Below are 14367 nucleotides of genomic sequence, written 5' to 3' on the forward strand. Positions count from 1 at the left end.
AGGCCATTTTAATTCTGAATAAGAGGATTCATATGAACATTTAATACAGTTTAACTGATTTATTTTTGCATTTAGTTTACATGCTTTCCTATGTATCTCCAAGTAAACAAGACAAAGTAAACAAAATGTGAAACATCACAGAATGGTTGAGGGTGGAAGGGACCTCTGGGGGCCATTTGGTCCAACACCACTGCTCAAGCAGGGACACCTGATGTATAAACGTAACCTCCTGCTTTCCACTTTGTGCCCGTTGCTTCTTGTCCTGGCACTGGGCACCAACGAACAGAGCCTGGCTCTGTCCTCTTTGCACCTGCCCTTCAGGTATTTACAGACATTGATAAGATTCCCCCTAAGCCTCCTCTTCTCCAGGCTGAACAGCCCCAGCTCTCGAAGCCTCTCCTCATATCACAGGTGCTCCAGTCCCTGGATTGTCTTGGTAGCCCTCCGCTGGACTTTTTCCAGCAAGTCCATGGATGCCTTGTAGTGAGGAGCCACAAACTGGATTCCAGTCTTCCAGGGGCAGCCTCAGCAATACTGAGTGGAGGAGAAAAATCACCTCTCTTGACGTACTGGCAGTGCTGCCTAATGCAGTCAAGAATACCATCAGCCTTCTTAGTGGCAAGGGCACACTGCTGACTCATTCCACTTGGTGTACACCAGGACTCCTAGGTCCTTTCTTGCAGTGCTGCTTTCCAGATGAGGTGGCCTCCAGCACGTCCTGGTGCATGGGGTTGTTCCTCCCCAGGTGCAGGACTTTGCACTTCTCCTGGTTGAACTTCAAGAGGTTCCTGTCTGCTCCATCCTGTCAAGGTCCCTCTGGATGGCAGCATGGCCCTCACGTGTATCAGCCACTCTCCCCAGTTTTGTGTCCTCTGCAAATGTACTGAGAGTGCACTCTACCCCATCATCCAGAACATTATGGAAGATGTCAAACAGGGCTGGACCCGGTATTGCTCCCTGGTGTACCCTGCTTGTTACTGGCTTTTACCTAGACTATTACCCTCTGGGCATAGCCATTCAGCCAGTTTTTGATCCACATCACTGTCTACTCATCCAGCTCACACTTCTCTATGAGGATTTTATGGGAGACAGCATCAAAGCCTTACTGAAGTCCAGGAAGACAGTATCTACTGATCCCTTCTTATCCATCAGACTGAACATTTCAATATAGAAGTTTATCATGTTGGTCGAGCATGACTTTCTCTGATGAAGCCATGCTGACTACTCCTGATGATTTTATTTTCCTATTTCCAAAATTAGCTGTTCAACTACCTTCCTAGGGATCAAGGTGAGGCTGACCAGCTTGTATTCCTCTGGCTCCTCCTTCTCACCCTTCCTGAAGATAGGAGTGAAATTTGCTTGCCTCCAGTCTTTGAGAGCTTCTCTCAGTTGCCATGATTGACCAAAGATTTTAGAGAGTAGCCTTGCAATCACATCTTCCAGCTCCCTGAGCACTCATGGATATATCACATCAGGGCCCATACACTTACAAATGGCCAGTTTGCTTAAGTATTTCCTGACCTGATCCTCTTCTGCCAAGGATACAAACATGATATGCTTTTAGCAGAAAATCAGCTGTACTTTAAGGCAAAACACACACCTACCACAGAAACACTAGTCCAATATTGCCAATAAAGAGCCCAGTGGAGTACCTACATATTTCCTAACAACAGAAGTAAGATTTTTGTACCTTTTGACAGGTAGCTGAAGCATTTTCATGGTTCGTTTGCTACTGTGGTCTTACTGAGAATGATAAGGAACAGAGAATGCAAGTGTATTGATCATAACCAAACATGGTTGCCTTCTAGCATCAAATAAGCCAATCAAACATCATCTTGATATGAAAGAAAAAGTAAGTTCGATGACAGGCTACGGTCCCATTGAGAATAAAATCAATATGAGTCTTGGGACCAAGTGAGATCAATATGTCAGACCAATAGGCCATTTTAAGCTGAGTAGGGAAGGGAGAAGAAAAATGCTGACAGAGCTATAAGGAAACAAGAAGACAGTGCAAGATCAAATCATTTTAAAATTCAAAGTGTATTTCTTAGAACACTTGGCAAAACACCAGCTCACCTTAAAAAGATACAGCTTGATACAAGATAAAATGGACATTCTCATAAACTTTTTCCAACCAAGCCACAATTTATATAGTGAGAAACAGATACAAATGTATGGCTTCAAAAATATTAACAGTATTTAAAAATACTATTTATATTTTAAAAGTATAAAAAATACTCAATTTGTCAGTAAAGTGTTACAGAAATTCTATTGTGTTAAACAGTTAAAAAAATTGACAGATTCTAGAAATATTTGTAGTGTAATTGCGAACATTGGTAATAGTCAGATTTAAAATGTATTGACCTGAAAATGCAAAATGTGTCCATTTTAGCATAGAACTATGTCTTTTTGTTTATTTAGAAAACAAAGTTTTATTATTCACTGGGAATTATAATATTATTTTTTCACTACTGGGTTTTAATCATTTTTTTTAAATTCATTAGATATGGACAAGTAGTATTGTACACTTTAAAAAGGCTTCATGTGCATTTTACTGTAAGCACTATTTTAGACACTTTGCCCTCACCTCCAATAAGCTCAAGATTTAACGGAGAACAAGTCCAGGAAAGGCCATGGAATACCAATGAGTTCAAATCAGTTCAATCAGAAATGATTTAATTTTGATCTGCTGATCTAAATTTGATTAGCATTTAGGGATCTGAGGTAGGAATAGAAGCATAAGAAGGAGATAATAGGCAACACTACAAAAATGGTAGCACAAAAACAATGTGACAGCTCCACTAATGCCAGTAGAATGACAGTGCTTGCCACAGTCAATCTTTTCAATAATCCCTACACTGAGATGTGAATCTTTGTATTTTAATCAGCTACCTTAAATGGACTGTTTTCAAAGCAAGTATCTATAACTTAAACGAATTTCAGGCTTCTAATTTTCTGCTGAAGTATGAATTTTGGAGGATAACTTTATAACTTTAAGCTCATAAGCTCTCAAAGTTGCATCATAAATTAATAAATACTCCAGGACATCAGTTTCAGCACCAAGTATTTTCCTGGAATCTGGTCTCCAAAATTTAAACATTCTTCTTCTCTCTAATCCATAACCCACAGCTGAAGACAATGAATAAGAACATGCAGTCGACAGAACATTACATGAACTTCTCAGTTTTTCAACTATCCAGTATTTCACTACTATAAAGTGGTGAATTTGCAGTAAGTTAACAACTATACATTCATAATTACCTGTGATACTTCTTGCCACAGAAATATAACTGTAATTTAAAAGGAATTTTAAGAGAATAAGAAAAAAATATTTTGCATAGTAAAAGATGATTATAAACATTTCCTTTGCATTATTCATTCAGCTGTAGCTAGTCACTCTAGAGACTTGTCACTCTATATGTAATATGACAGCTCAATTCAATCACAGTTAAAACACAGCACTCGAGAGGTGTAAAGGAGATCACTGCCACTGTCATGTTTACACATTTCTGAGAAACAGTTTTATAATTAATTTCATGGATACTTCTGTCCATGTCCCACTACTGGTAGATAAAATGCAGTCTTCAGAGGACATCTTTTTATCCACCCTGCAGTGAATATCTTCTCATCATTACAAGTGGAAGGCACAGCATGCCCTTAGGCTGCTCAGACTATGAATTAATTTAGTCTTTTGGAAATATTTTCAAAACTGATTCTTCTAGAAGACTAAAACTAACTTACACATTTGCTTGTTTTTTTTTTTTTTTTTTTTTTTTTTTTCTCAGCCCCTCAGTATATGGATTCCGAGAAAAAGCTCAGGAAAGCAACCAGAGGTAAATACCACTACATCTTACAAATCCATGCTAAATTAAACAAATAAAATAATGTCACACAGCAAAACCAACTGTGACAGGAACACACCTGATATACCGGGATGTTATAACTTTACTGCTTTGGTAGTAAGTTATACAAGCGAACAACAGAGTCACAGATCTTCCTGCAGATTTGCACTTACTCAAAAGATCATCTGTAACCTGGAGGTAAATTAGACCCCTCCTCCTCTGCTAGAAGGGTATCACTGGTCTTATAGAAGCCTCCTAAAAAATTTAAGAACCTTCTAGCTAGCACTATTCTTTTTCCCCTCTTAAAAAAAAAATATACACTCTGAGATATTTAGAACAAGGAATTTAATAATCTACTTAATATTTTTTCCTCTGGAAAACGCTAATGCAATAACTTTCTATTTATAAAATAATATCAGTACGTCTAAAAATCAGTAAATGTGATGTCTAAAATCAGTAAAATTAAAGCCAAATATCCAATATTTCCTAAGGCAATTGTGAATCCATTTACCCCCAAATTTCTGTTAAGAAACCAAATAGTAGTTAATACTAGAATTAAAGTTGCCTTTGTATAATTTTTTTTTCCTTTGTGTATATATATATATATATATATATATATATATATATTAATTGCATAATTGCATGCTTCCTATTTTTTCCATTGGGCCTCTTCCTCCTTCAATTCACTGACTGGAAACTCCTTAATGAGAAGCTATTTGGTATTTTTAGTTCTATTCTCTTTGTTCAAGGCCTAGGCCTATGTTTTATTTAGCATACATTAATTAAAAGTGTTATTAAAGCAGAACTGGTAATTTTTTTCCTAAGATCTTTCTATGATGGCACTAATGCATTTATTTTCTGAACACTCAAGATGTGGTAGGTCAGTATTATTTATATTTTGCTGATGATGAAGAAAACGAGCAAAATTAAATCATGAAGAATGAGGCAACCACAGCTAGTTGTCTCAAAGACAAAGCATTCATTACTACAAAATGCCCACTTAATCCCCAAAGGAGATATATCCATTTCACAAATAAGTAGCAGGTTCTGTGGGGAAAATGTCATGCAAGCACAATTAAATAATTAAAGTCTTCATTTGATATATTTGCATAAGGATCAGACAAACAACCTAAGTTTCCTAATGTTTAAGGTCTTGACTCTGCAACCTAAGCCACTTAATTTTGACTTAGTATTTCTTTCCAATTTTCTAGTTTAAAGTAGAAGCCAAATGAAAAACAGTAACTCTGCCATGGGTATTAGACTTACCCTGGACACCTGGACACTGCTCTGGCCAAAATCGAACAAAAGCAGAAGTAGACTGTAGCGCATTATATGGAAAATTGAATACTATCAAATCTAATGAGTGGATACTGTCCTAGAACATTTTGTGGTAAGTATTACTGATTAGTATTGTGTAGTATCTTCCAAGAAAATATTTATTTTATAAATATATAACAATATTAGTATATATAACAGTATTATATGTAACATTATTTTTTATTAGTATGTTTTGTAAAAATATTTAAAGTATTTCTAGGCCATTAACCCATGACACAAACCCAAACCCAAAGAAGTTCAACATTGGGTCTATAAATCCAGTTTTATAATCCACCCATAAGTCCATAAATATCTTTTTTACTTGTTTCATAACAACATAATTTAAAATGACGAAGGGAAAAAATGTAAAGCATTAAACTGATCTTCCCCCAAAACAAATACTTTAAAATGCATCCACAATTGCCACTCTAGTATTCTCACTATGACAGTTTGGAGTCAAATCAGGATTGAGATTCTGCTTTGCAGGCTGCTATGTAAATCAAAACTCATGCATCAAAATTCCCCCTCCTAATTTGCTCACTGCAAATTACTAGCAGTTATTGTAATAGTCTGATTTTCCATCTGGTCATGCCATCAAAACCAAAAGCAAGTTATTAAGAGTGTGCATCACATGAAACACGTAATTGCATTCTCTGTTTTACATTTGGAAAATATTTGTTCTTCCCACTCCAGCAACCTCTACTCCTTGATGTCCAGTAAATTTTAAGTACACCAATACTGCATTTTCTGTAAAGTTATAGTATATTTTACAAGTAAGCATGCCCAAACCCAGCAAAATCATCTCAGTCTGACAATAGAAAAAGATTTTGGTAATTAGGTTGGCCCATGCATTTTTAACTTAACCATATTCATTATGAACATTAAAATCACTTATAGGCATTGTCCATACCAATCATTATATCACATTCCAGGCTAACTATAAATACATCACTTGCTTTCTCAGTATCTTTTAAGTCATCCCATATAATAAAATCAAATCATGTTATTATACAAACACTAAAAGCATCCATTCTGATACAAAATTTAATAGGGATATTTCCACTTCTCTAATGTCAAGATGAGACACAAAAAGGAAATAGTATGACATACTAAATGTGACCTTTCATTGACACAAGAATTATCAATTATCAAACTTCCTGACTACAGAACTGAAATGGGATAGTTTCAGCAGTGCTGTGCAGTAATTATTCCTTGTATTGCTTTATATTAAATAAAGCAAATCTTGTTAAATAAAAATGGCTTAAAAATCCAATGCTCTGAAACAGAATGGCCTGAGAATATCAATTTTAAGATCTTTTAAACAGACAATTTTACTGCCAGTAACAAACTCTGATGTATAATAAGCATCCAGTAAAATACTGAGTAATTTTTATGTTGCCAGACAAACCAAAAGAAAGAAAGGACTTGGTTATACATTTTATACCTTATGTATTTACAGTGAAGAACAGAGTATGCGTCTTACATTTGTTTAAAGCCTAAGATGGTCAGCCTAAAAGCTGTCAGGAAGAAAAGAAAGTTCCAATCAATTCTGTAATGACATTAGCTAGGAAATTAATATTGGGAAATGATGACTAATGCACATATAACCAAGTTCCTGTAAGCGTAAGGCAGTATGTGCTGAAAGAAACTGTCATTAGCCATTGTATTTTTCGACTAATTGCTGAGCATTGGCCAGATTTTGATCCGGGTTCTCTTCCAGAATTAACTCAATAATTCAATGTAATTTGAATTTGGCTCTTCTTTCTTTTAAAGAACACAAAGTGACAAAAAGTAGGTATTTTCTTTTAAAATATACATAAAAAATCCAATCAGATTGATGTTTTTTTTCTTCCAGTCCAAATAACCACATAATAGAAAGGGCAAAATAAGTAGAATCTTTATAACTCCTATAAACTTTCCATTGACTCACTTAGTCTTTCCCCTTATGAAACTGGATGAAGACCAACAGCTGCTCATTTAGCATATATGATTCAAATCCTGGAATACAGAAAGTAATGATTTTAAACTATCCACAATATTTTAAGTGAAAATGGTTGTATTAGTATATCTTGTTTCTTTCCTGAAGGTTATTCTATATATTTAATTAGATGTCTATTGTAAGAAGATGTAAAGCCACAACCTAAAAATTAAGAAACAGAATACACGTTAATCAGGAAGCTGTGAAAAAGAATTTAAAATACATGAATAAATTTTGTATGTTTTTCTGCAAAGGTAAATTCATTAAATGGAACACATTCTTTCAGAAATGAGTGTTTCTGAGTCTAGAGAAAAATAACAAAGTGATTAAATCCCATAGGACCATCATATGGCTGAAGGATGTCTTCTAGTCAGTCATGCTAGCTGAGAATAACAGAAATAAAGGAATATTATGCTGTTCCACTTTGGAAAGTACAGTATTTGAATCACTCCACACAAAGTAGCTAATCTAATCTATTTTAAATGTTTATACCTGAGTATCTTAACAAAACAAGCTTGTCCACTTTCTGCATGTTTTAATAAACTACCAACACCATTACTTGCCTCTCAATATTTTAAACAGGGTAGCCCACCCACATTACATCAGGATATTCTGATATTGCTTTTGCTTAGAATTTGTACTCCAGTCTCACAAAGACCAGACCTGTGTCACCCACTTATGTCCAGATACCAGAAGAGAACTTGTGGCACTGAGATCAATGAACACACATCTCTGCCTAGACAATTTAAGGAAAAAAAAATGCTATTTCAAAGAGTTGCAGGAATTTGCACATACATGAAGAGCCTTGTTGTTACCATGGCTCCCTCTTCTAAGCCCAGCCATCTCACACAGTTGAGAGACAGAAGAACAGCAATGAGTCCTTCCCTCTCCCTGCAGAGCTAACCGTAACCCAATAATTACTGAGCTTGAACAAGATCCAGAGGAAATTTGCCCTTCAGAAGTAAGATCTATTTTACTGAAAGGCATGTGCAGTGTTACAAAGCCCATTATGTTATAAAGGCTATAAACCAATATATTATTTAAACATTCCTACAAAACGAGCAAATGATTTCAAGCAAATGATTTTTTCAAATGATTTCTGGGATTCAGAAACATACTGCTGACACCACAGCCACTGCTGGTATCCATGCTATAGAGTTCAGCACAAAGGTGAAAACCTAAAAAACCATAGTGAGTGAACCATCATTCAATAGACATTTTTGTCAGTAGTTAATTTTGCAGATTTTAAGGAAAAGCTGTCCAAACTAATTTTGCCTTATTTACATATTAGTAGCATTAGCATATATGCTACAGAGGGGAGAATTGGCCAGCTTTCTTCCCATAAAGGCTATCTTTAAATCATACAGAAATGTTTTTGAAACAGTATTCTTCATAGATTTCCATGGCTACAGAGAAATAGAACAAATTCATCTACTGTAAAATCACTCTTCTAAACTGTATTAAAGAACTTAATAATACAGAATATATATGTGTGTGCATGGATGCAAGTATGTCTTACAGATATTGCATACATATATAAATACCTGAAATAATTTTAATTAAAAAAAATATTTCATTCTAATTCTATCAATAGCAAAAACTAACCTGTAGCATGGAACACTAGCCACAGCTCTCTAATTACTGAAATAATTTATACACTGGAGGAATTCTGATCAGTTTCTGTCCAGTCTTGGAGTTTCTATAACAGAGATTAGCTTTTTCATCACTTAAAGCCTAGTGGAAAATACACTTTTGTTTTAATATAGTGTAGTCCTTTTGATTCAACTTCTCCTGTCCAAACACTGATTTAAAATTGGCTATTTAATTCCTATGAACTCAAAGAAAAGAATATATCAAAGACAGTGAAGAGTATTGTTAAGCAAAATTAGATCAATTTAAGTAGCTTTTCTAACTTGTGATAATGCTTTTCTACATGTTTCTTTTCACATTCACTCCTACCTTTAAAAATGAATGAATGAAATTTCCTTTACATCATTTAGATTAAAACTATAGTAACATATGACTATCATGCAAATTATGTATCCAGTCAATTGAACCACACCCTTTAACTGACAGTCAATGTAGTCTTCTCCAAGAATTGCTCAAAGGGCAATGAATATCCCAAATTTCATATGATGTTTATTTTAATCTATGATTGTTAGATAATGCAACAGTAGTATTCTCCAGACTTTATTTTACTGCAAACTATCTTGCAGCTTCAGGGCTTGATGTGAAATCACCTTGATTGCAAGGTGCTGCTCTCCTAGATTTTATAGAGCATAATCTGGATGCCCACAACAAGAGAGGGTAGTGTGCATTTAAGTGAGTATTTAAGAGTTGCGTACATCATTTTCAGTGGGGTGGGTGCTTTTGCAGGCAAATTAAGGAGATGCTTGAGCAGAGATGGCTTAGCAGGACACCTAATGAGGCTGGTGGGTCCTTTCTTTCTTTTCTTTTACAGCACTGTGCTAATCTTTCTCAGGAGTGTCCTTAGCAAAAGCTGCTTGGTGTTACTGGTGAAGATCACAGGAGATCTTTACTAAGAGAAGGAAGGGATTACAAGGAAGAGTTGTGACAATCCACTACATTATCCTCCGATGTTTTTGTACTTCCATCACAACATATTGAACACATATCGTTGTGGGTGACTGGATCTTTACAAAATAAAGCATAACTGTAATTTGTTTTCTCTTGTTATTGTAGCTGTGCACACACCTATTTAATCTGAAGGACTGACAGGCACATGGCCAAAGCTAGACTTCTTGTTCTTAAAACAGACCGCTGATACAGATAATGTATAATGCCATATAATTCAGAAAGACTCAGAGAGAAAGAAAAAGATTAATATTGGGAGTAAAAAATATGTAATCACAAGTCTTCTAAGGCAAATTTGGCCAAATTCAGCCCATGCATTGCAGAGGACAAATCCTGCAAGTCTGAAGCAGAGCAAGAGAGAACTACTGCATGCAGAAAACACAGTTAAAGGCTTGATGGATTGTGTGCTCCAAAGGTATTATGGTTATAATTTATTATAGTTAACATAAACATCTATATTACAATTTATGTGGAAGTTACGCTAATCAGGTGTTAGAAGTCATCAAATACCACTCCTCAAAACCAAAGGTAAATCACATTATCCAGAATCTAGTAAAGCAAAAAATACATATTTTTTGTCTTATATATTCATTTACTTTTTAAAAAATAAAAAAGAATTACTTGTGAAATGCTCTTATGATGAAAAGGCTATTTTTCATCTGACAGCATTTACAAATAAAATTTCAAATAGTTTCAGTAAGTAGTGTTGGCCAGAAATAATTACACTGTCTGAAGAGAAATTTTTGAGCAAGGGACATAAAATGTAATAGGTTCAATACTGTCATTCTAGGCTAATCTCTTTCTGAGCTGTAAAAATTGTTACAATTTCTCTTAGACGTATGAAGAAAAATAAAGCTTACACACTAACTCTGAGGTTTTCAATCTAAGCCCCAAAACTCAATTATGACCCAAGTTCTTAAGCATGAAAGCTCAAGGTTTAAATCTCCCTGTAATCACCTCTGATTACTTCTGAACAATCTAATTACAAAATGTTTTGTGCAGCTGCTAAACACCAGAGGTGTCCCTTTATTTAATTCTCTACAAAGAGTTAGAAGTCTCTTAGCATAACTACACTGTAGTCAGTACAATTATTGTAATTCATATGCTGTTCTTGAGTAGACTATAATGCTACTAATGAATAAGGAATATTCTCCCAACAGTAATTCATGAATTTTCTGTAGATAAGAGTATTTTGTAAGCAGCTTTCAAAATTGGCTTTTATGACTATGTCGTGCAAAATCTGTCTTCCCTCACAGAAGGATAATTGAATAATGGTGGTATTCTTTTTGACCTCTTGAAGAAGAAAGACAGCCTGGACTGTCAAATCAGCTTCCTAACACACATCAAACTATGTTTTTTAATAAACACATTACTATTTTTCTTCCAGCTATCCTTACTGCAATGTGTCTTTATTCATACTTTATTTGGTTTTGGATTCAGTAGATCAAATTTGTTAGTTGGATTACATCAGGGAATTCAGTCAAGTCATTGCAGGCATAAGTCTGACCTACTGAAAAACAATAGCTGTTTTCTATTTACTCTTCTCAAAGTCTCTTCAGAAACCTTTGAAAACCTATGGTGTGTAGCAGCTGGCAGGCCTATCCTACCTACCAATACTAAAGGACATCTCTGTTCCAGATGGCTCTGTCCTAAGGACCAAGAAAGATGAGAACAACAAAAGCTTCTACCTTTTCAGACTACACGTTAGCATGTTCACTCTAGCTGGTGTGGACCATGGGAAAAAGCATCTTACCATCACCATTGACACAGACGACAACAGGCACCTGAGTACCAGGGCCACATGGCTTCTCATTGTCAGGAACGCACTCCTCCAGCCCCACAATTCTCCAGTCATAGCACGAGGGCTCTTCACATGGGATGGCTTCCAGCAGGTGAGGGCAGTTTCCTGTTCCTCCTGTAGGCTCATTGGTGATGCGCCGTTTCCTTAGTTTAAAGCCTGCAATGTCCATGAAAATATAAATGGTGGAATAACAATTATAAAATGCAAAGTGAAGAGATTTTTATCTATCTCTATCTGAATGAACTGTTGTTTCTCCTCTGTGTAAAAAAACAGATGCAGATGCTCTGTGTCATATCACCGTTCTAGATAATGAGGTAGAAGAACTCATTACAGAGAGCAGTAAAACATAGGAAGTGAATCAAAGTTTTGAGTTTATTCAGCACACTTTGCGTTTAACTCTTGTTTGTCCTAGTCATACATACTCCCCAGGAGACAGTACTCATTTCTCATGCTTTGCTCTTGCTGAATCCACCTCATCTAACAAATCTTGGTTAGATTTCTGTGTTGCCATTTCTCAAACTTGTTGTTAGTCTTCTTCTCAGGAATTTTCTAACACTGATGGATTATCAAGTGAAACCACTTTACAAACAAAGACTAACTTGCCAGGAAAGGCAAGGCATGGAAAGAAAAGGATTATAATCCCAAGAAGTCCTATGAAAAAAAATGTTGGTCATTAACATCACAGTATTTCCTTGTAAACACTTACAAAATTCCTTCTGTCTATCTAACCTCATTTTGGATAGGAAAAACTGATAGTCCATTATACAGTGTGACACCTGCCAGATTGGTATCAGTCTTTAAGAGCAACTCTGTCCCTCACTTTCAGAGTAACATGTTTAAGAAGTCATTCTATAGTCAGAATATGCTAACGAGACTGAATGGATTCAGAAAAGTTTCTCATGTCATAATTTTCTGTAGTTTATGATATACATGATCAGATTACTTTAACTTCAGCATCTTTTCACATCTCTTCAGAGGCTACTTTGTTTCATCTCAGTGTTCAGGCTGGCTAGTAACACACAAATATTATTTATAAAACACTGCATATAACTCTTTAATTTCTACCAAGACACAAACTAAACAGGAGAGAGTCTTCACACACTTATGTGCAAGAATTGATTCTCTGCTTGGAGATGTACCTCTTAATTCAATTACAGTAATTAATACTTCAAAAATATATTTCTATGCATCTTTGTTTTCTCTGTATTCAAGAGTTTGGCAAAATTAAGTCTTAAAAGTTTACAGAGCTTGCCACTGATATTTCTGAAGAAGAGCTCCAGTGTCTACCTACAACAAAAGAGGCAAATGACAGACAGTAAAGGACCACTACTGAAACATGCAGACAGCCTTTTCTCTAAGACTGGGAGGGTCTATGCAACTTTTACATCGTTTTCTCAGAAGAACTGGAACCACACAGGAAGTTTATCAGGGAAGCACAAGAAAAAACGAAAAGCTGATTTTATGTTATAATGTGTTCCCAGAAAATGCTATACAGCATGCTGATGATAACTATATGATAACTATAAAATGTTAAATAAGGAATGAATGCAATATATTGCAGTAAAACATTAACTGGAATATTGAAAAATGCCTAGTACTGAATGTCACTTTATAGCAGAAAGATCTGCAACATCTTTTATATCCTGCCTTTGGCCTATTTCATGTTTATTGATCATCTTACACAGGTAAAACTAAAGGTAAAGTAGCATATTAAAGTAGCATATTAAAAACTCATGAAATCACAGCCAAAGAGGAGCAATATAAAATAATTTATCTATAAAAATTGCTTCTGTTAAACATCACCTCTTGATTTGCACAAAACCACCTCTATTTCATTCTTACGTGAACCAGAACTGACTTGGCAGCAGTTCTGCCAAGATGCAATTCACATGCATCTCAAATACTAGAGGACAGTACAGGCAAACCAAAAGGCAAATTTCTACTCTTTGCATCCCTTAACAGCAGAATACAACCAACAGCTTGACTAATCACAGTACAGTTTTGTGTCTGTACATGAAGACGTATTTTCCTTGCAAAGGAAATCAAGACATGGGGGAAAGAGGCATGGTACCCATTTGTACAATCAGATACAAATAGCGATATCCGTATATATGAATTACAAGGATACATCTGTTTAGCTAACCTGGGCTGCAGAGCACATGCAGCCAGTACATCTCCAGAGTAAATATTACAATTATCATATAGCTGAAACACCAAAAGCATGGGAACAAAATGCAGCCCAGAGTAGCACAAAGTTAAATGTGCTATTCTCATGTAAAAAGTACACAGCATTATGATATTTTTATACAAACTAATGCTTATGCTCCTATCAGAAGTTTCCTCTTGTCAGTTCAGATTTTAAACGAAGTAATATCTTTGTCCAAGAGCCCCCCTGCTGCACAGGGAACCAGCACAAAACTTCAACAGGCTTCTTGTCCCTCAGCTCTGCTCTAACTCTCAACCCTTACTGTACACATTAGAACCCTCAAAACTAAAGCATAATTTTCCCTGCTTACATCTGTGGGATTAAAGACTTGCATAAAGTACATTCTAATACATTTCCATTAGGTCCAAATCAGTTTCACAAACATAAACATTACTCTTGAAAATGTAACAAATGTTCTAGTGACAGAACAGCAGCAGAAATAAGAGGCTACCTGACCACTGTACTCGGAGGACACTCAGTCCCATCGATTTATACACCAAACTGCTTTTTCTTTCTTGAATTGATCAAGGTTGGGTCATGTTACTGTGCAACAGCATCATAAAACTTGCATTTGCTGTCCAGACTGAAGTGTAGCTAGCGGCATACCAAGAGCCAAACTAGTATGGTA

General features: G+C 35.6%; 1 protein-coding gene across 6 annotated transcripts in view; it reads right to left on the minus strand.

Moving 5' to 3' along the window:
• The window catches only part of THSD7A (thrombospondin type 1 domain containing 7A), a 271309-nt gene that overhangs the window by 83613 nt on the left and 173329 nt on the right, over nt 1-14367 (minus strand). For all 6 annotated transcript variants that reach the window (XM_035319518.1, XM_035319521.1, XM_035319519.1 and 3 more), the window contains one exon: nt 11486-11689. In XM_035319518.1, coding sequence (XP_035175409.1) covers nt 11486-11689 — 204 coding nt within the window. The remainder of the gene's footprint in view (nt 1-11485; nt 11690-14367) is intronic.

Source organism: Oxyura jamaicensis, chromosome 2 (assembly GCF_011077185.1).
Source record: "Oxyura jamaicensis isolate SHBP4307 breed ruddy duck chromosome 2, BPBGC_Ojam_1.0, whole genome shotgun sequence".
Lineage (NCBI taxonomy): Eukaryota > Metazoa > Chordata > Aves > Anseriformes > Anatidae > Oxyura > Oxyura jamaicensis.